The sequence below is a fragment of the Syngnathus acus genome, chromosome 20 (assembly GCF_901709675.1).
Source record: "Syngnathus acus chromosome 20, fSynAcu1.2, whole genome shotgun sequence".
Taxonomy (NCBI): domain Eukaryota; kingdom Metazoa; phylum Chordata; class Actinopteri; order Syngnathiformes; family Syngnathidae; genus Syngnathus; species Syngnathus acus.
The window spans coordinates 2106194-2127811 of NC_051104.1; the positions used below are offsets into that span (position 1 = coordinate 2106194).

General features: G+C 47.6%; 4 protein-coding genes across 4 annotated transcripts in view; 1 reads left to right on the top strand and 3 right to left on the bottom strand.

Annotated features, from left to right (window-relative positions):
• Positions 1-901: 901 nt before the first annotated feature.
• Positions 902-7030, top strand: ankha (ANKH inorganic pyrophosphate transport regulator a). The gene is made up of 12 exons (XM_037279897.1): positions 902-1330; positions 2093-2309; positions 2396-2514; positions 2729-2812; positions 3005-3175; positions 3245-3379; positions 4249-4341; positions 4415-4507; positions 5565-5694; positions 5978-6101; positions 6177-6276; positions 6458-7030. Exons 1-12 carry the CDS (start codon positions 1235-1237, stop codon positions 6578-6580), a joined length of 1485 nt encoding a protein of 494 aa, XP_037135792.1. The 5' UTR covers positions 902-1234; the 3' UTR covers positions 6581-7030.
• Positions 7031-7391: 361 nt separating this feature from the next.
• Positions 7392-12212, bottom strand: LOC119139297. Its single transcript, XM_037279854.1, has 11 exons — positions 11853-12212; positions 11017-11259; positions 10422-10919; positions 9897-10076; positions 9568-9723; positions 9339-9421; positions 9118-9215; positions 8884-9042; positions 8570-8674; positions 8218-8487; positions 7392-7988 (listed from the first exon to the last, which is right to left on the bottom strand). Exons 2-11 carry the CDS (start codon positions 11172-11174, stop codon positions 7758-7760), a joined length of 1938 nt encoding a protein of 645 aa, XP_037135749.1. The 5' UTR covers positions 11175-11259; positions 11853-12212; the 3' UTR covers positions 7392-7757.
• A 653-nt stretch (positions 12213-12865) lies between these two features.
• otulina (OTU deubiquitinase with linear linkage specificity a) lies at positions 12866-14051 on the bottom strand. Its single transcript, XM_037279855.1, has 3 exons — positions 13844-14051; positions 13624-13745; positions 12866-13422 (listed from the first exon to the last, which is right to left on the bottom strand). Exons 1-3 carry the CDS (start codon positions 13955-13957, stop codon positions 13014-13016), a joined length of 645 nt encoding a protein of 214 aa, XP_037135750.1. The 5' UTR covers positions 13958-14051; the 3' UTR covers positions 12866-13013.
• Positions 14052-17397: 3346 nt separating this feature from the next.
• pou6f2 (POU class 6 homeobox 2) overlaps positions 17398-21618 on the bottom strand; it is a 31269-nt gene continuing 27048 nt past the window's right edge. Inside the window, exons 8-10 of the mRNA XM_037279946.1 lie at positions 21007-21202; positions 19746-19914; positions 17398-19066 (exon numbers count right to left, since the gene is read on the bottom strand). Coding sequence (XP_037135841.1) covers positions 18550-19066; positions 19746-19914; positions 21007-21202 — 882 coding nt within the window. The 3' untranslated portion in view covers positions 17398-18549. The remainder of the gene's footprint in view (positions 19067-19745; positions 19915-21006; positions 21203-21618) is intronic.

The window sequence follows — 21618 nt, forward strand, 5'->3', positions numbered from 1 at the left end:
TATTGAAATTTCTAAAGAGCTGTGACGCCAACACTCGTAAATATATCAAACAAGGACGGCAGTGCCCCCAGGCTGCGATCATGGGCAAAAACACACTCCCATACCCAGAAAAATAGAGGTTGAAGAACTTTTGTAAACACATACCTCACACACGTGCAGCCAAAAAAGCCACGTTGCTACATGTCATGGTGGAAAAACAAGGTAGAAGCCTGCAAATGAGGAAAAGGACGGAAAGCGAACATAATAACTCTTCATGTGAGATTTTTTTTGTGAGCTTCAGCATAAAATACGCCGCTTGGGTGTTTTCACTCCGCTCGAAGGGCAGCAGTCAAGGATGTCGCCTGTTACACAATGGGGAACATTTGACACACATACGCTCGCTTTTGGGGTTAGTAAGCACTTATTTCGGTCGCATTTGTGTGCACATTGCAACTTTGCGTGAAGACTTGAGCAGCCGGGATCAAAAGATGTATTGTTCTCGACGATAACTTGTATCAGGCGTGCCACATGAGGCGCAATCACTTGTAATTGAAAACAGGTAAAAACAGTCTCGACGTAGGTGTTCGGGACAGAAAAGCACACACGTGGTTTTCCTGCTGTTGAATGAAAATCCCGTTAGGAGGTACGTAATATGCACGCTCCAATAGCATCGAGGGGGTCAAGATTCACTGGGGGGGGGGATTTGGTGCGAGGCCCCCACCAACTCGTGTCATACAGTAGTGCAAGAAGTTGTCAGTAGATAAGGCTGGCATGCTGCAACGGCTCTCCGTAAACGTGCGTGTTTGCGCAAGTGGGTTGAAGGTCCTCCTCGCTTGAGCTGGGTACAGTTTGATGTCACCTCCCTCCCCCTCCTCCTCCGCCCCCCCCCCCCTTTCTCCTCCTCCTCCTCTCCTCCTCCCTCCCCGCCCGAGTGATGATTCCCGAGGAGGAAGATGCGCGCGCTCACAGCCTTCCGCCGACCTTCGCCTGCTTCTCTCGGCCTCACCGACGCGCTGTTGTGGTGACGCCGCCACCTCCGCAGCCGGAGCGCCTCGTCGGCTGCCCGCCGCGGGACTCCCGGGTGCTTCGCCTGCTTTCCAGCGGCTTCGTTAGCCCCCCACCCCCCCGCCGCTGTCAGCCATAGCCAACGACGCCGCAGCCGCAGCAACAGAAGCAGCCGCAGCAGAACCAGAGCTCCCCCAAGCCCGAGAGCGAGGCAGATGCCCGTCGCACCGCTGTCAGCCCGGCTTCTACTATGGTGGACTTCCCGTCCCTAAGCCCTTACTGGCCGCTTCTTCGCTTCCTGGTGCCTTTAGCGATCACCAATGTTGCCATCGACCTCGGCGAGCAGGTAAGCGCCCCCCCCCCCCCCCGTCAACACCAACACCACAGCGCGCTCTCCCGTCGCACCCCCGCCTCCCTCCGGGAGGAGGAAGCGGCTTGTTAGTATCGGCGGCTAATGCTAACGATGCTCGGCTCGCTTTACGCCGCAAAACGGCCGGAAAATGGAAGACGACGTTGACAGTGACGCACAGGATGCTAGCCTAGCCGCAAGGGGAAGGGGAAGGGGGGTAGATGCATATATGTGCAGTATCGCGTGTTGAGATGCTTCTGTCAAAGGGGGGTGAGGGTGGAGGGGCATTTTCTCACCTGCCCCTCCTTCCCGAGAAAGACTCAGGGCGTGAGGAAGTGGCGAGATGTAGGTAGGGATTAAGCTTATGTAATGGTCCTGTTTTGCTGGTATAAATAGCACAGCCAGCCGGGGCTTGTGGAAGAAGGGAAAGGGCAGCTGGGAGGGGAGGAAGTCCTCAGTCCAGGCCACTTCCTTATTAAAGAAGCGAGCTTATCAAACTTTTGGCATCCAGTGGAAACATTTTCTCAAACATACTTTAAATATTACTTCCGCGGGTAAAAATGGTCACTTAATGTTTTTTCTCCGAATCCAAAAATATAACCGTTTTAACAACAAAGGCTCATATTATCCGGATGAAAGTCACAAATCTAATAGAATACATTGTATTTTTCCAAGGTTAAGTTGTAATGTGAAAAAGCACTTTTTGGGTTTTGATCCCAAAGCGATGTGACTGGTGACGTTTGATTGGTGGCGGTGCAGGCGCTCAACAGGGGCATCGCCACAGTCAAGGAGGACGCGGTGGAGATGCTGGCCAGCTACGGGCTGGCCTACTCGCTCATGAAGTTCTTCACGGGCCCCATGAGCGACTTCAAGAACGTGGGCCTGGTCTTCGTCAACAGCAAGCGGGACCGCCGCAAGGCCGTCACGTGCATGGCGGCGGCGGGCGCTATCGCCTTTGTACTGCACATCTTGATAGGTGCCTTGCTAAAATAAAACACACACCCTGGCCCATTTCCTGTCAGTGCCACTGAGGCAACTTTTGTTTTGTTTTTCACGCTGCAGCCTACACGGACCTGGGCTACTACATCATTAACAAGCTCCACCATGTGGACGATTCTGTGGGTCACAAAACCCGCAAAGCCTTCCTCTACTTGGCCGCTTTCCCTGTACTGGACGCGATGGTGAGCACCTGCTGCTTCACAAACCTTTATTTCAACTGCTGTCAGCCTCCCCCTCCCAAAAAGTAAAAACTAAATATTCCCCAAAATTTGAAAGCCATAACAATGTAGTTTGAACATTACATTCAGTGATACTTTTGTGTACCACTAGAGGGAGTCAGCGTAGCAATGTGTCGTGTCGGGCTTTTTGTAAAATCTGCGTTTCTTTTGCACGCAGGCGTGGATTCACGCCGGGATTCTCCTCAAGCACAAGTACAGCGTCATCGTGGGCTCGGCCTCCATCTCGGACGTGGTGGCGCAGGTACAAAGTCACCCTTGAGACTGCCTCAGTTTAAATCATCAAGCCATAGAGCCGTCTAATAGGAAAAACGCTTTGCTGCCATCTTGTGGCAATTCTCTGCAATGACTTTGGAGATGGCTGCGCAAATTGTGCCGTCGGCTGGTGCGCGTGTGTGTTTTACCTGCGTTAAAGCTGCCATGCATTGCCGTTCAGATCGTGTTCGTGGCCATCTTGCTGCACAGCAATCTGGAGTGCGTGGAGCCCCTCCTCATCCCCATCCTCTCGCTCTACATGGGCGCCCTGGTCCGCTTCAGCATCGTGGGGCTCGGCTACTACTGCAACATCCACGACACCATCCCGGACTCCAGCGGAGCCGACGTCGGGGTAAGTCCCGGTTGGTTCTCGGAGGAGAAGCGCGTCGCCTTTTTGACGTCTTTTTGTGTCCGGCGGCAGGGCGACTCCACCATCAAGAAGATGCTGAGCTTCTGGTGGCCGCTGGCGCTCATCCTGGCCACCCAGCGCATCAGCCGGCCCATCGTCAACCTCTTTGTGTCCAGGGACCTCAAGGGGACCACCGAGGCGACAGAGGTGCGCACTCTTTTCCTTTAACACAACAAATCTTAGGATTTGAGATTTTTATTTTATTTTATTTTTTTTAAATCAATTCCAAAATCCTAGATTTGTAATTTTTTTTCAATCACGATGTTGACTTTCTTGAGATTAGCTGTAAAATAATATAGTACTCGTGTGTGGTATTCGTTTACCCAAATAAATATAATGTAAATTGTCAAGCAAAAAGACTAAAAATAGAATTGTTTGTGTTTCGCTGATGAAATTAACAAGGAAACTAAAAAAAACAAAATCACGCTGAATCAGACTGTTCTGTAATGGTTTTCTGTTGACAGTGCCTGTGTTATATTTGTCCCTGTCAGAAGTTTAAAAAAAATCCTTTGTGGCTTTTCGCTGAACTTTTGTCTCAATACATTTGGTGGAAAAGTTCAGGTGTGTATTTTGGGTCTACCAGACTTGGAAGGTCGTGTTCTGCGGGCAGACGGCGGCGATGCTAATTCAAGTGTCCGTGTGCCAACGCCAACTAAGTCCCATTGGAGCTTTCCGGCGTGCGGTCAAGTGGCCCACAAAGCCGTTTTGGCGGAAAGTCCTGGAAAGGAGCGGCTTCGCTCAGCTCAGCTCTGCTCAGCTCAGCTCCTCTTGCTGCTCGCACGGGTCACAATGACAGCAACAACAACTCGCATGTTGCACGCGGCCGCTGTTCAGCAAGCGTGCTAACGACAATACGGTCAAGCGGCGTTATGCTAACAGCTTCCATAGTATATAACAAGCAAAATCTGAACACAAACGGTGGAGCAACACATGTTGACAAAGTTGAGGAAATATTTGCAGGCATATTTTCTTTATCCTCTGCTCACCAACAACTCTGTCTTGTCTCGTCACACCAGGCAGTGGCCGTGCTGACGGCGACGTACCCGGTGGTCACAATGCACTACGGGTGGCTAACTGAACTGCGAGCCGTGTATCCCGCCTTCGACAAGGTACGCTACACTTCCGCCGTGAGCTCGGGGACGTTTGTGCTAACGCCAACTCGTCCCTCCCCACCTCCGCCAGAACAACCCCAGCAACAAGCTGAACGCCGGCACACCAGTGACCAAGTCGCATATTAAAAAGTTTACGTTCTGCTGTCTGGCCCTCTCGCTCACGGTAAGATTCATTCAGCCGCCGAATCGCCATGTTTGGATATTGCCTTATTTGGTGCTTTTAAATGGATTCGGAATCCTTATCAGGCTGTTCGTATTGTGCCTCGTGTTGAACGTGGAACAAAAGAAGAGATGATGAAAAATTCACTCAGATACAATTTCGACGGAGAGTTGCTCGGCTCGTCTGACAACTGAAGCGGAAAATTGCCATCATCGTCAACAGCTCACATGCGGCAATTAAGTGTAGACAAGCTGGTGCAAGGCGACTTGACGTCACAAGACAGAAGCGAGGGCCCCTTTCCCATGACGTGATGGGTCACACGATGTTCAAAAAGAAACTCTGGATTGACAAGAGCAGACACCAGGCGACAAGGTCAACATTTGCCATGTCAGGCATGTACAGTAAGCGGGCGCCCAAGCGTTCACATGGCCCGCCCGGATGTTTGGCTGGTTCGAGGTGTCGGGTTGCACCCGCTCAGAGAACGAGAGAGAGAAACAAAGCAGGCGCAAAATAGTGGAATTCAGCAAGGAGGTTCTGTTCCAGCGCATAAAAGACATCACTTGACACATTCCAAAATCTGTGTGGTGGAAAACAAGCGCACCCTCGAGCTCCATCACCGTCTTTTGTTTCAAAAAAAGCTAAGTGAGCAAAACAGCATTTTTTTCCCTCTCCTCCCTCCCTTACGAGGTATGAGTGCGTTTCCTCATGCTACGACTTGTTTACCACAAAGTGGAGGCGCCGCCTAGCACCCGCGGGTGCCTCCGCTCGGCTCAGCCGCCTGCTGGTGCAAATAACGGTCGGCCGTCACACTTTCCTCACAACACCTCTTGCTTTTTTTTTTTTTTTTTATACTTCCGTATTTCTGTTTTTAAATATACGGGAACAAACTATGTGAGCAAAAGTTTTGGAACATTTGCCATCTACTGGACAGGAAAAATTAGCCCTAGCTTCCGCTCTATTTTCTTTTGAAAATGGATGAATGGCTTTGTGGTTAAAGGTCAAAGGCCAACAGTTGAGAACATCAAGTAAGTGTTTTGTGGTTTGTTTTGCACATGCGCAGTTGTGCTTCGTGGTCTTCTGGAGCCCGCATGTCTCTGAGAAGATCCTGGTGGATGTCATCGGCGTGGACCACCCCTTCGCTATGCTCTGTGTGGTGCCCCTTCGCATTTTCTCCTTCTTCCCGCTTCCAGGTAAACAAAACATTCAGAGGGGATAGAAAAAGTCTACACACCCCTGTTGCTATTGTGTTCAAAATCAAGCGACTTCTTTCAGACTTGGTTTATTTTGAACACAGCCACATCACCCCTCTATTAGAGGGTGTGCATACTTATGCAGCCACATCATCGCTCTTTATTTTTGGTCATTTTTTTTCCACATCACAAAATCCTGCCATTTTAACAGGGTGTATAGACTTTTTCTATATGCTATAGTATGTTGCTAAGGCAGTTGTTGATGCTTGTACTGTGTGCATAGTGACGGTTCGGGCGCACCTGACGGGCTGGCTGATGACGCTGAAGAAGACCTTTGTTTTGGCGCCCAGCTCGGTTCTACGCATCATCGTGCTCATCACCAGCTTGGTGGTGCTGCCTTACATGGGGTAGGTACAGCCGCCACCGCCGACACGCTCACTGCCGCCATGTTGGCCGCCGCGCTGACTGCTGGTGTGTCGCAGGGTTCACGGGGCCACGTTGGGGGTGGGCTCCCTCCTGGCCGGCTTCATCGGCGAGTCCACAATGGTCGCCATAGCAGCCTGCTATGTTTACCGACAACAGGTGAGCGAGCGCTCTCGTGCTTCACTGGCACAAAACACAAATGGCACTATTGTGAGGCTTGTTTTCGCCCGCAATATCCTTTGAAGGGCAGTGAGAAAGTCTACACACCCCTGTTCAACGGCAGGTGGTTGTCACCAATAAATTGTGTACGTTACAAGCTCAAGCTTTACGTTTTATCCAGCGTCACAGCGAGCTGTCCAACGAGCTGGTGGTGGAGGCCGAGGACTCGGCGCCTATGAGCGAGGTGCGCTCGCCGACGGACGCCGTCGAGGAGCTGCGCGAGGACGACGAAGCGCAGGAGTGAGCCGGTGGATTTTTTTTTTTTTTGGTTTGTTTTTCTTTTTCTTCCCGTGGGGGAGACGAGAGAAGGACGGCGGAAGTCTCCCCGCGGACGGCGCCCTCCCTACCTGCGTGTCGACGCACACTGTAAACAAAGCCATCCGAGCGTTGATCTAACGAGTGTACATAGCGTCGTGGCTTTCTTGGTTTTTACTCGTCAGCAAGTGAAAGACGAAAGACGAGGGGACAAAATCCACACGTGGTGGGACTTTTTGATGGGTTGTGCAATTGTATCAGACATCACACCATCTTTTCTAAAGTGGAGTTTTGACGGCACCGAGGGATCGGGAATCCCTCTTCACCATTCTCTTCCTCCTCTTCACATCACGCATTTACTTTGACGGAGTCTCATCTTTATGTGCTGTATATACTGTACAGACATTCTTATTTGGCAAATAAATTGCTTTATTATGAATTATGTCTTTCAGTTTCACTTCAGCCTTCTGGGCAACACTTAAATTTTTTATTTTCCTCCAATATTTGGCTTACATTTTTGCATTTTTCATGATTTTACTGACTGCATTTTATATTAATTATACTTATTTGAATGTTTGTTTCTGTATTTTTTTCTCATTTTTATTTCCCCTGAAATAATTTTCTTTTACACATTTAGTTTTCTAGTAGTGTTTTTGCATTTTTCATTCGAGTATTTTTTCCTCCACTTTTAGATATTCTTTTTGAGTGATATACTTCATGTTTTGCCACCGCCCTGAGCATTTGTGACTTTTTCCTACTTGTTCACTTGAACGGGAAGCGACAGACGGGACCAGAAGCCATCTGATTCTTGTGGTTTATTGATGAGCAAGAGACCACATTCATTCACTCTTGTGCATTTTTGTCGTAAGGCAACGGGGAGGAGAACGCGGGCGCCTACTGCCACAAAACTCCTCCTCCTCTCTGGCTTGGCAGAAGGCAAGGCGTTACGTTACACACAATACTCGCAGAAAAGAAAAAAAAAAAAAGACCCCCGCGCTCGTGACGCGAGCACCTGATTTCATCTTTCAACAGCAGTCTGGATTAAAATAATAAATTAATGAGGTCAACCGAAAAAGGGACGATTCCAGTGTAGGTAAGGGGGGGGGGGGGGGGGGGTCTCGGGGTGGAGACAGACCTGAGGTTTTAGGTTTGCATGGGAGGCTAACTCAGTTGGTCGCCGCCGCTCGCTCCTCCTCCGTTTCCTCATTGTCCTCTCGGTCCACACTGGCGACGGGCACGTTGTAGTGGCGATCGTCCTCGGTGACGAGGCTAACGCGGGGCCACTCGTCTTTGTGCTCGTCGGGGTAGTAGGCCACAAATTCCTCCGTGTCAGCCATGTATAGGCGGTATACCTGCAGGGTGCAGCGCAGGGCGTCGCCCAGTAGGCACATCTCCACCTGGAGAATGCAAAGACAAATTAAAAAAAACGGCAGAACAATTAACAACAATTAAAAGGTTAAAACAGGAAGAACCACTAATACTGGAAGTGTCGCAAGCCGGAGTCTGTAAACTTATCGAACTGGGATGACTCATGGCCCAACTTCACTTAACTGTATTTTCCTTTTGCATTGAAAAAATCACTTGGCTGCCATTTATGCACTAAGTGCATCAAGAGGTGCCGCTCACCTGCTCCAGCCCGGCGCTGATGCCCACGCGACTCAAGTGGTTGGCGAAGAAGTCACGCGGGCAGCGGGAAGAGTCGCGTGCAAACAGCAGCCAGCAGAAGAGCGGCACGTCATGGTCGCCGTGCATGCCGGCGTGCAGCTGGCACGCGCGGCGCAGCATCAGCAGCTTGAGCGCCTCCAGCATGGCCGCTTCCTCCTCGCCGCCCCGGAAGGAGTCCTCGCACAATTGGCGGCGCTCCACATCTGACGAGCAGTGCGCCGCCGTGCCCCACTGCGGAATGGGTGAAGGTATTTTTGCGTCAACTTCCTCGTTTACAAACAAACGCAGGTGAGAGTGAGTACGGTTTGTGAACCTTGTTCCGGAGGATCCCCAGGTAGCTCTGAAGTCGCTGGGTAACGTCCGGTTGCGCTTCAGCCTCGCCCGGAAATCTCCACCGAGCCGTCAGGTCCTGCGAAAGCTTCAAGAAAACGCAGCTTCTTACTTTTTACCATTTCTTCTGTGATGTAACCAAGCGAGATGTCTAGAAGCTCGACGCAAAAAAAAAAAAAAAGCCAAACAAGCAAGTGAGAGTTAATGTGTCAAAGAATGACAAAGGATGATGTGTAAATATTTGACGGCGAACCCAGTCATATTTGGACTTTGAGCACGAGGGAGGTCAAGGGTTACCGTGGTTACGTCGTCGTCCTCGTCATCGTCCTCCTGAAGCCACGCGGGCACCTGAGAAGCCTGAGAGAGCACCTGAAACAAGGTGGCCCGCAGGGCGCAGTAGTTGTCCCCCCGCACTTGTCGAAGGCCGGCAAAGTGCTGCGACAGCTCCGCGTAACCCTGCGGGAGGTAACACGCCAAGTTGTTTTCACTTCAATGGGTCTTCAAAAAAGATCAAGTGCAGTTTGTAGGCACCTTTTTAATGAGAGCACTTTTGGTGGTGTTTCCTCTCCATTCTCGCTCGCCATACGACAAAATATCCACCGCTGGGCCTAAACTGCATCTGGCCTCCGCTGTGGGACAAACATGGGTGACAACCCAGCACAATATTACATCATCACGTGTGACTCGCCGACACCAATTGGCTCAGAGGAAGAATCCGAGTGATTTTGAGCGAGATCCATGGATGAACTCACGTGCGCAGCTCCCGAATGGCGCCGCTTGTGCGTCATCGGGAGACGGCGGCAGCTCCTCTTCTCCTCTGTACAGATCTTCTTCACTGGGAATGATGCGGGGGGAAAAACAACAACATGACATCGTTGTAGGATTTTAAAAACACGTATGGTGGAGGAAGAGCTTGTGGATAGGCTACTGTTGAGCTGGGTTGAACTTAAAGTCATTGAAATTGAACTTGGAGAAGCACACCTGCTCCTCAAGCCGCCTTCGATGGCTGTGGATTCTTGTGCGAGAATTTGAGGAGCTTGCTCCGTCAGCTCGGTAACCTCCACGTCGTCACCCTCAGCGACTGCGGGGTGACCTCCGTCTCGGTCGTCCTGCTGGTTGTGCTTGGCTGGCTGTAAGCTGCAGAGAGCAAACATTTTGATTGCCTTGTTGCAGGCTATAATTAAGTGTTCGCAACAAAACCATCATGGACAAAGTTTGTGGTGCGCAACCGCCCCCTTGTGGACATGCAGTGAAATAAACATGTCGGTGAGGAATGTTTGTTGTTCTGAAAGACGTTGAACCCTGCTGACCTGTCCGCGTCTTCAGGCATGGCGGTGAGCGTCTCCGCCACATGGTTAAAGTGTGCAGGGCGGACCTCGTCACCGCCCCCTGTCGCTTCTGTGGGCTCCACGGGAACATCAGGGCTTTCTTCGGCTTGGCCAGACATCAACGCTGAACGGTCGCCATCTTTGGAGTCCTCGGTCACTAAGCTACATGCAGAGAGAAAATAAATTATACTTTCACAGACATCTTTTTTTCCAAGCCACTGGATCATAAAGAATTTTGCTTTTGGCCAGTATGATTCTCCAACAACAAAACAAAGTAAAAGTGAGCTCGTGACATTGAAGAAAAATAAACTGGTGATATTCAAAAGCATTTTTTAACATCACATTTTAGGCTTTCGCATCACGTTGCTCTTTTTGTTTATTCTTAATCAATAAACAAATGTTCCCACTTGTTTTTTGATGACTATTGTATTTTGATCACAAACGACACGGTCAGAAGGAGAAAACAAGGTGAGTATGTTTCTCGTGTTGTGCTGTCACATGACTGACCAGTCGGGCTCGGGTGTGTTCTCGTGACACTCTGCGACCGCCGATGCCTCCTGAGAGTCGACTGAAGATGGCGGGTCTTCATGCTTCCAACAAAGCTCCGTCGGCAGCGTGCAGCCACTAGCCACTTTGGAACCCACCTCGCCCTCATCGTCGCGCCGGCAAACGTCTGCGTGCAGTTGTGCTTCTTGTGGGCCATCATCTAGGTTTAGAACCTCCATGGATGAGGCTGGACGCCGGTCGCCATCTTGCCATTGGGGATCCGCTTCTGATCCGAGGTCAGATGTTCCTTTAGCGTCCAGAAGCGTTTCCAGGCTTTCTTCTCCGATGGCGCCTTCATCGAGCGTGGCATTAGCGGCGGTTTTGCTGGACGCGGCTTCCCTCATTAAAGACCCATTTTCCTGCGCAACCATCGGTTCCGACGCCTCAAATTCCGGAAGAGGTTTCACCTGCAAGTTGTCGGTGTCCTCTACCTTTAAGGTCACCGTGTCAGTCATCATCCTAGGTGACACAAAAACACTCAATAAGACAAGATTTGTAGGCAAACAAAATGCAGCAGCTTTCACACACACCAAACATTTCTTTGCGGGTGTCTAACCTTCTGCCCTCATCTCCTTGCGGCCCACACGTGCAATCTGCCGTCGCGGCTAAGTGGCCTGCGGGCCCGGCGGCCCCGGCGTCATCTTTCAGCAAACCGCTTCGCTCCTCGAAACTGCCACAGGGACTCTTTGGGCGACAGCAGCAGGAGGCCCCCATTGGAGTGCTCCCCTCAACACATCTGCAGGGGCCCGACAGCGTTGCCTCGGATCCTAAGAAGGCAGCTGGACCTGGACGCTCATGCCTGCAATAACAATGTGAACAGTTATCGCACAGTATTCTAGAGGTGCTTTGTTTTACAATTGGTTAGATTCATTCTGTAACCATAGTCTGGATTACTAACACTTCATTTTATCATCATCCAAATTTTCAATATATGCTTTTCAGCTTCAAAAATAAAAAAATATATAGAAAATTCAGCAGCATGTTGTTCCATCGATTGCTTTGGCCTAGCTCCTCATCATGACCCGGAAGTGACGTTTGATGCGGAAATAGCATTTGAATGTTGCTACATTAATGCAAGCTGTAAAGTGTACAGTTTAATACTTTGATTGTATCAAGATTCACTGCTAGTAATTTGAGAATCTGATGGCACGGTGTCCCGATTGTTTAGGTCAAGTTCGTGTTTGCAGGGGTTTGTAGTATTAAAAAAACGCAGACGAATGTTGACTCCCTTTAGCAACACTTACGACACACATTCGACATTTCACATCGCAGATGATAACAAATGTAAGCTTAAAGATGTGCTTGGACACACGAGTGGAAAAACAACGCGTTCAACTGTCACGTCGCGACGAGACAAAAATATTCATCTGGGTTGAAAAAGACGCGGAATACCTGAGAAGAGGGCAGAAGGGGTCCAAAGTCGACAGACAGGTTCGAGCAGGAAACGAAACAGCCGCTTCGGCCTTTTCTTGGGCAGAATGACACCAAATCGCCCCGGCCAGCAGCTTGGGAAACTTCGAATAGGCAAACCAAACCAACGCGCCGCAATCTGAGACTCCACTCGACGCGGCTACTTAAGAACAACAGCGCCGCGCAGGGGAGTTTTTGGATTCTGCGCTGGTTGGCCGGAACGTTTGCTTGTTTAAATTAAAAAATGATAAATGAAAAGAAATAAAAGGGGGTGATTTGGAGCGGGGTGGCAGGAGACGGACTCTCCTCGTAGCTTGGGGGGCGGGGTCCGCTGAGGGTCACGGCTCCAGGTTGATACGCTGACGTCATCGTGGGACGCGCCGAGCGTTGCTACGTTCACAAACACCTCGGGAATTACAGTGTCATTTCATTGACGTCCCCAAATTTATAGAGTAAATCATTCATTTTATTAAAAACATTTTACTTACATCTAATGACTTAATTGATCCATCACTAAAAAATATTAAATTGCATTCATCCATCCATTCATTTTCTATACCGCTTGTCCCCACGGGGGTCGCGGGCTTGCTGGAGCCTATCCCAGCTGTCATCGGGCAGTAGGCAGGGGACACACTGAACCGGTTGCCAGCCAATTGCAGGGCACACAGAGACAAACAACCATTCGCACCCGCACTCACACCTAGGGGCAATTTGGAGTGCTCAATCGGCCTACCATGCATGTTTTTGGGATGTGGGAGGAAACCAGAGTTCCCGGGGAAAACCCACGCAGGTACAGGGAGAACATGCAAACTCCACACAGGGATGGCCGGAGGTGGAAACCAACCCGCACCCTCTGAACTGTGAGGTGGACATTGTCTGAAACATTATTCAAATATATTACATTTGTATAATTATTTCAGAGGTACATAGATTCCACATGATTCCAGCCATACACAATCTGTTGTCCTTCATATAGAGCGGCATCCACCTTTTTGGATGTCAATCAGTCCCCCCAATTTTACATTATGTTGGTTGCATTTCAAAGCCATTGTGGGTGCTGCTTAGAGCCCAAAAGGGGACAGTTGTGTTACTGCCCCAAGATTTCTGGGACTGCTTGTATTGTCGGTATATAGAAAATGTCGATTAAATATTTTCCAACTCATTGATGTGCTCCAACAGCCCTGGAGGTAGCCCGAGCTCCGCAGCGATGTCCCTGCAGCTCTGCAGCAGCTGGCTGAAGTTTGTCGCACGGGCATGGGACGGGGAACAAGTGTTGCTCCCACCGCCCACGTGATGTGTCGTTTGACAATGTGGAGGACAATCCGTGTCCATGCAGCAGTCGCTCTCCTGACAGGCCTTGGGTGATGCCACCCCGAGCTCCTCCAGGCTCTCTGCCACATCGTCAGCACTAGGATGAGGTGGCTTCTCCATGGCCTTCATGATTTCAGACACGATGGAATCCTCGTGCTGCGAAACACGCTGCAGGAGAGCCGTCACGGAGGCGGGGAAGGGCTGGCCGCGGTGCGCCACCTGGTACCAGCTGCCGATTGCGCTGAAGAGAGCCACAGAAAAAAAAAAAAGCATAGAAATGAAGACATAAAAAAAAACATTTTAAGGTAGGCTCAATTTATATTTCCTCACTGATTTGAAGGGAAATGCTATTGCTACAGAATATATGCTTGTGAGTATTGCTATATTATCAGTCTGCATGCGTTGTTGGCCATTGTTATCAAATATCAGGTAGTCACGTTACCAAACAATCCCTCGAAGTCGTCCAATGGCCCGAGTCTTGGTCGCTCCCTCGCAGAAGCCCTCCTTGAAACCCACCTCCAGCGCCGCATCCTCGCCAGCGTCAGCGCCATCCACGTAACCGTCCTGACCATCAATTAGACATAAAAACAAAAATAGGATTTGGAGGCTCCGGTTCGCCACACTTGCATAAGAAAAGCAAAGTGATGAAAAAGACCTCCTACCCTGTTTCTTCTCTTCATATTGAGCGTCCATTCTTTGGCTGAAATGTTAAGTTCGTCCGCGTTCTCCTCAAAAACGTCGTTCGTCCCGTTTGACACCGCTTTCAACCACGACATTGTTGCCAATTCGGCGAAAGAAAGGCTTAAAGTGCCGCCGCCGCTGATTTTGCTGTTGTTGTTGTGACGTCACATGGGAAGCTTCTTCTTCGACGAAACAGTGACCAGTTGCTTTTTAGCAACACCGCCACCTGTAGAACAAACTGCGACAACGCAGCATAAAAGCCCTGAATTCTTAAACGGAGAAATCCTACAGGGGACGCCAGAGCATTGTGGTTAACTTAGTCCGTGGCACGTCGTCTGAGTGCAAAAATATAGGTACACAAATGCATTCAATATTTTGTACAAATATACTTTTTAATAATAATAAAACAAGATACACCATATTGCTTCATACTCAGTAAAGTACTATATGTATTTATGTAGGCCTATGATTGCATTAGAGCTCGGAAAGATTCAACAAAATCCCCCAAATACTCAAAAGTGAGCATAAATAATAATCTTTAATAAGGCAGAATGTGATGAAAAAACAAGCCGTCGTCTTCTGTTTTAAATCAAGTGTTGTTTACTTGTTGATGTTATTACGGTCATCAAACAAGTGCCAATGTTTAATTTATTGCCGTCCGGTCCATCTTTACAGCATCCTGTTTGACTTTTGAACACGTCATGAGTACCAAACGTATTATTGGGAGGCATCAATAATGCATTTCAACCTTGTGTGGAAAAAATCTCAGCGGGATACATTAGTGTTTTTTTTCTTCTTCCAAGTAGCACCTCAAAAATACTTCAGTCGAAGTATGAGCATAATACAGTGGCGTGGTAGGAAGAGAACAAGATACACGATTAATATATGATTATTTCTTAAAATGTACATTTATTCATTTATTTTCCGAACCGCTTTATTTAAAAAAAAAAAAAAGAAAAATAGACACTGAAACCTGCTGTACAAATTAAACATCGCTAATATAGACCAATAGAAAATTGCACTTCAATAATGATTCAAATGAAACGTACTGCACAATAGTTCTGTTCCTGAAAAGTATATCAGATATTATTTTGTGATGTCATGCGCACGTTTTCTTTATGGTCTCCTTCCCAATCGAACTTTATTTCTCCTACTCCTGCATTTCCCTCCAATTTCCGAGCGTGTTCATTTTCGGTGCCTAATGGCGTGTCATTTTGCCCCAGAATTAATCCTAAGAATCAAAACAGATTTTCCAGAGAGCAATCTTCCATCAAGTATTGATTTCCCCCTCCCTTCCTCACACTGGCCGAGCCTGTAGTCTCTAATTTAAGATGACAGGCCAGCAACACAATGGAACCAGCAGAGCACCTTGGGAGCTCTTCCTCCTCTTGACGGATAGATTGGGAGTTTACACCACACTTAGACCACGATGTCCTCTAGCCCTTTTCCCCCCCTAATCTTGGGGCCACGGAGGTGCAGCCATCATTAGGGGCCCATCTTTGGGCGATTCACAACTCCCGTTGGTCATTTTCAAGAGGTGTGAATACGTCACAATGCAGAATGGCAACGACAAGGACACTCCGCACTCATCACTTTAATGACTAGATTTGACTTTACACAAAGCCACACTGAAAGCAACTCTGAATCTCAATATTTTTGCTCTATTGGTGCCACAACAGAAAAAAAATTACATCATATTATAAATGCTAAATTTCCCATTTCAACCTAATAATGTTCACCGCAATAACATTTTAAGCGATAAACGTTTTAACATGTTAATAATGTGCTAACTTTCACATAACCTTTCCTTAAAGGGACAGTGTGTGGAATGTTTTTGCCATCGAGTGGTGAAAAACATGTCAGTGGATTCTTGAGATTAAATTCATATTTTATAAAAGATAAATAAACTCGCAAGATGTTCCAAGGTCAACCCCCCCCCCCCCCCCCCCCCCAAAGTTCAAAGTTTGTTGCATTTTGGTGGCACTGTGATGATTTGAAATATTAAGAGGCCTTTTCAAGTGCCACTTTTTCAAGATAAGCTCAAGGACGACTTGTCGCTATGATTGCTGTCGTGTTTACATTAAATGTAACTTTTCAAGTGTTTCGAGGACACAAACTCGAGCCGCATTCCCCCTTAAGCTAGCGGCTCGTGTCAGCGCAATTACCTTCGGCGTTGCGGATGATTCACTCATCCGGCGGTTAATGTTTAACATCACACACCGAATGTGTAGTTGTGGAAGCTTTCTAGTCTTGTCGGGAAGACAAAGCCGACTAGCAAAGCGGCGCCACGTTGTTTTCCTTCTTCAGCAAGTACGCGGACAGGCGTGCCGCCGATCTTCATCGGCCAGCGCAATTAAAAAGGCAAACAAAAGAACATCACAACACGTCTGCCAACAGAGTTGAAATCCTCCTCAAAGACCAAAAAAGCATCCGTCTTCTTATTAATAATGGATCTGCTCTCTATGCTTTTTTTATTTATTTATTTTTTGTATGAGGATGATTTTATTATTTACTAGTTTCCTCCTTTCGTCTTCAAAGACGTCACGGCGGACAGGAGAGCCAATAAGGTGTCAAACTTTGGAGTTTGCTTTCAAAAGGATTCCTTCACTTTTCTTTTCTTGGCTCTTGTGCTTGTTTGCCAGTTGTTGACGAGAGGCCGCGCGTCTGCGCTGACCCCCTCTGTGCAAAAAAATAATAATTTGTTTTTGCATTTGTCAGCAAGCAGCCCCTCCGTGGCCTCCTATAGGCTTGCCGGGGGTGATTGAAAGAGGCGGCGAGGTCATTTGAATTCTGCTTTCACTAAACGCTCCATTTGTGCAGCTTATGAAAGACGCAATGTTTTTTTTTTTTTTCTTGAAGAATATTTACACTCCAAGGTATTGAAAACAATTTTTCTGTTGACCTGTATAAACCTGTAGTGGCAAAGAAATGTCTTGACGATTTTGACGTACGTAACTTGATAAATTGGAAGAAAAAAAATAAAAATAAAATAAACAACAATCATCATAAAACTTTGCAAAATTGTGCAATAATTTCATTTTAATGATTCTCAAATAAATAAAAACTACGCACACTGTATATGAAGAAAATCAACAAACAAAAAGACAGGCACCTTAATGTCAAACAATAGTTTTTTTCCTCACGTTATGGTGCGAGTCAGAGTAGACAGTCTCGAAGCTTTTCTTTTGTTTTTCTCATTTTTAGAAATAAAACAACCCCGAAAAAAAAGTGCTGTATGGTAAATGACCCAAAACAGATATTGCTCCATCATGGATGAAATACACATTAGCGTTATTTAAAAAGAGAAAACAAAAAATAACCTCTGCAGAATGTTTGAGCTTTGGTTCTCGAGTTGGTTGAATGAATGAATGAATAAATAAATAAATAAATAAGTAAATAAAATGAAGTAACATTTGGCAGATGATAGTTTACAAACGTTGCGTATGAGCGACACCAATAAAGCAAGCACGCAATCAAAGTGAGGTAAAGGTGGCGGGCGCCGTTGTCGTCTGTACACGTCTTCCCTTCTGAAGAGTTTTTTTTTTTGGGGGGGTGGGCGGCAAGATTGTCAAGGTGGTGAAAACGTTTCTATACAATGTGCATAACAAGTCGACAGCTTTGGTCCGGCCCACTTTGCAAAAAAAGCAAAATAGAACAAAAACACTCAACCCTGCATATATATATTTTTTTATATATATATGTAAAGTCAAAGGTCAAAGGTCAGTCAGCCTTGTCATCACATTAAAGGGCTTTTCTTGACCATCTTATTTTGGGGGCTTTCAGGAGGGGGAGGGGGCAAGGCTGCTACCGCATGTAGAGAGAAGCGTGACATGCAAACATTTACATGGCTTGACGTGACTTTGTTTTGTTCTATAGGCTTTATTAGTCATTTTTGGGCTGTTTTTTTTTTTTTTTGGTGTTAAAAGTGAGCCGATCGGGAAAAAGTCCTTGAGCTGGAAAAAGTCTCTTGTGTTCTTTGGCTATCAGGCTTTGGCAACGCACCACCATCATCATCATCACCATGATCATCCTCATCGTGCGCGTGGTTTAGAAACGGCTGTCAAAGTTGTACAAAGTCCAAAAAAAGAAACATCTTGATGATTAACGTCGCCATCCTGATGGAATTGGCCTGCGATCTCCACGGCATTCGGTATGTACACGGAAAGAAGGGAGAAGGAAAAAAAAAAGTGTCACTTTTAGCTTCCTCGCGTCTGCGGGTACAAATGTAAAAATGCACATTAGAAAAGTATTTCATACTTTGGTAAATAGTGTTTTCATTTGGTATGTTCTCCCCCGGCCTCTCACAATTGGTTGACCTGTTTGTACAGTGGTACCTTGATTTACGAGCTCCCTAACTCTGAACCACAAAAAAAAAAAAAACCTGGGTTTGGCAGCGAATAGGTGACTCCGCAAAGGGGGTCGGGGGGCTCCACCGTATAGGTCCTAATAGAATTTTGTGGGTCCTCCAAATGCTTGGATGCTGTGAAAAAGGCTGACAGTCATTCAGTCCAATTTTGGCGGGCAAAAAAGCTGCCAAGCGCCGCGTCGTAAGTCGAGGCACCGTCGAGCATCTCCCCTCACATCTCTCCTCACATCTCATTCACGGGCCTTGTTTTTGGTTGAGTGAGAATCACGACGACGACATTGAGTTTTTTGGCTGGGAGCGGGGGATTTTCATTTGGGGATGTCACGGAGCGGGTCGGCGAGGTCCAGGGGGGGGCGGCGGCGGCAGTCCGGCCCCCCCGCAGCCACCGTTGTCGGGCTGCTTGAGGCGCTTGATGGTGTTCTTGAGCGCCTGGCGCTTGTTGCAGAACCAGACGCGCACCACCTCGCGGTCGTAGTTGAGCTTCTCGGCGATCTCTGTCATTTCCTGTCCCGACGGGTGCGTGTTCTTCTCAAAGTGGCTGTTGAGGATCTCCAAAGCCTGCGGCGTGAACGAGGTGCGCCGCTTGCGCTTTTTGGAAGGCTCGCTGCCGATAAAGTCGCTCAGGTTCTGCATGCCCGAGCGGTGGCGGGCCTCAGCCTCCGCCATCCAGCGCTCCAGAACCGGCTTAATCTTCTGGGCGCTTTTAGGGGTGATGTCCAACTTCTCAAACCTGGCAGGATATAAAAGGCCAGGGTTCAGTTTGCCTGTCAGACTGCTAGCTATCGTGCTCTCTTGGGCTTCCTGCGGTAGGAAAAAGTGGCTTCTCAGGATGGTGTGTCTGGGGAGAGTCGAGAAAAAAAAAACAAGCTTACTCAAAAGCTGCCCGCCGCCCCACCCAAAAAAAAAACAAAAAAAACCTCCACTGGCCCAGGAAGTGTCACAGCACGTCTATTTCAAACAAAATGTCCCCGAACACCGACCAACTACTTTTGTTCAAAGTGATCAACGGCAGCTTGAAACAATCAGCAGAATGTTCCTTTGGAATCACAACATGAAATGTATGTTATATTTTGAAAGGATATAATGATTTCTTAGTGAGGGGGCGGGGCATCGCTCAGCCTGTCCTCCTCCCATGTTAACCAAAAGAGAGTTAACATCCGCTTGACACGCACACACGTGTTTATTTTTCAAGCTAATGGCTTTTAATGTATGTTATAAATATTTCAATTATGCCTGCTTGTTAATAATGCATGCTGGGACTGTTTGACATGAGGAGGAGCAGGAGGAAGCGGGAGCCGCGTGTGTATGTGTGTGTGTGTGTGTGTGTGTGTGTGTGGGGCGTTTCACATTTTATCGGCCGTCTGATGTTGACGCGCTGAAATTTTTAAAGGTTGTCCAATGTGGCACGGTGAAAATAAAGAGCAGGTGATGAGTCGTGAAAAACGGATGCTCTCCTGATGACGCCAAGCCAAGGCCAATTGAAGGACGGGCACGGAGGACGATTTGGCGCCGCTCACCTGCAGATGGCGGACTGGCTGTAGGCGGGCCCCTCGGCGGCGCTGAGGGCCTGCCCCACCTGAGTCTGCGTCAGGCCCAGCGACAGGCGGCGGATCTTGAAGGCTTTGGCGAACTCGCGAATCTCCTCCAGGTTGACGCCGTCCACCTCGCTCGGGGCCGTGCCAGGTTCTGACGAGCACAATTTTGTTACCTTCTTAATAAATGACAAAGTGCCGTTTATGAATAACATAAAAGCAGTCACTAAAATAAACCAGTTTTTATCTTTGCATTTAGTCTAAGACAATGGACACTTTATTTCCTTTTATGGCATTTTTACTAAAATCTTATGAATTTCTTATGAATTTTCTGTGCATGTTTTCACACCAAGATTTTGCATTTTACACAATAACAATTGTGCTAATTTTGGTTTTAGTTTTTTAACACAGTTGATAGGTCAATAATAATAATGAAGAAATCTTAAATATATTTTGTAATACATAAAAAAAAACTTGAATGTTTAATTAAACTCTTCCAATAGAAAAACAAAAAATAAATAACTCAAGCTAATAATACCATATACATGTTTGAAATCTATGATAATATAGGATAAAATATTTATTTTAAATTTAATTTCCACACTGAAAATATAAAGAATTTAGCAAAAAATATTTTTAAATCTACTTTGAAAAGCAGATTTTTAAAAATATTTTAGTCTAATTCTATTATTTTCATCAGTAAAAATTGAATAAACAGTTGCCCTCCCAAGATGCGCTCCTACTTAAAAGAACGTCCTCAATTGTAATCTCTTCCAATTGAAGCCCCATAATAAACGAAAGCAACAAAACCCGAGTGATTCCAACGCGAGTTGTCAGAAACGAGCGCCCGAGTGGAACGACTCGCGCGGCTGCCGACAAGAAAGAGACAAAAAGTTGCGGCGCGGCACAGCGCGGCGCTAATGAGACAAATTGACGGCGGACGACAGGCGCGCTCTGGCATCCAGCTTTGCCAAGCAAAGCTGCTGCCGCCTGTCAATTATTCATCGTGGTCATTATCAATAAATTATTAAAGGAATCCTCCAAGCGTGTTTAAGGCAAAAATCCATGGGGCCGCCATCTTGATTCAAATCTTCTGTTTGTTCTTTTTAAATCTAAATTACCATTGACGTGTCGTGGAAAAATAAGTCAACAAAATGTTTTTAAAATTTGCATTTTGCACAGTAAATTATTCTTCGTTATTTTTTTTTGGTGTTAGGGGGGTTGTTTAGACTTCCTCCATACTTACTGCTGACGAGCTGTCCCACGCTGAGCGCCGAGGAAGAGGAGGGGGAAGTGGAGGAGGAAGAGGAGGGTCGGTGAAGCGGGCTGTGTCGGTGGGCCAGGTGGAGCAGGCCGGGCTGCGAGGACGACGATGAGCAGGACGAAGACGACAGGGAGGACGAGGAGGAGGAGCCGGAGGAAGCTGGGCCGCACGCACCCTGCTGAGAAACCCAAAAAAAAAAACTTTAGGTGAACTGTTTCAAGCAGTGAGCAAAATCAACAGTGATGAAATTTGCCACTTCACGAGTTTGGTGCTTTTGACGTCCTGCTTTTGACGTTTGTAGGAAGGAGCGCGTTTGTTGTTGTGGCTGGCTCCTGGAATCAAATGCTAATTCCTGACGGCTACGCCGCGCTGGCACAATAGCGACATGGATGTACTCTTCTGCCGGCTGCGCTTTTACAACATCAAGACGGGCGGGCGCCTTGTCATCTCGCCGCCTATTCATTACTTTCGGGCTGCTACGTGTTTGCTCGCGCTAGTCAACAGCCGAGCCGAGAGAATTATCCAGCTTGAGTGGAAATATGCCCGAGCGCGCGTTCCTGACAGGCGTAAATGATTCGTGCGAGCGAGCGTCGA

Bases quoted from the DNA above. Each gene is read 5' to 3' on its own strand.
- ankha (XM_037279897.1), top strand. From the start codon at position 1,235: ATGGTGGACTTCCCGTCCCTAAGCCCTTACTGGCCGCTTCTTCGCTTC. The intron at 1,331-2,092 runs GTAAGCGCCCCC...GTGGCGGTGCAG, and splicing joins CCATCGACCTCGGCGAGCAG to GCGCTCAACAGGGGCATCGC. The intron at 6,277-6,457 runs GTGAGCGAGCGC...CGTTTTATCCAG, and splicing joins GCTATGTTTACCGACAACAG to CGTCACAGCGAGCTGTCCAA.
- otulina (XM_037279855.1), bottom strand. From the start codon at position 13,957: ATGTCGTGGTTGAAAGCGGTGTCAAACGGGACGAACGACGTTTTTGAG. The intron at 13,746-13,843 runs GTAGGAGGTCTT...ATTGATGGTCAG, and splicing joins ATATGAAGAGAAGAAACAGG to GACGGTTACGTGGATGGCGC. The intron at 13,423-13,623 runs GTAACGTGACTA...GGCTCTCTTCAG, and splicing joins CGACTTCGAGGGATTGTTTG to CGCAATCGGCAGCTGGTACC.
- LOC119139297 (XM_037279854.1), bottom strand. From the start codon at position 11,174: ATGGGGGCCTCCTGCTGCTGTCGCCCAAAGAGTCCCTGTGGCAGTTTC. The intron at 10,077-10,421 runs GTCAGTCATGTG...CTCTGCATGTAG, and splicing joins AACACACCCGAGCCCGACTG to CTTAGTGACCGAGGACTCCA. The intron at 8,675-8,883 runs GTAACCCTTGAC...GTTTTCTTGAAG, and splicing joins AGGACGACGACGTAACCACG to CTTTCGCAGGACCTGACGGC.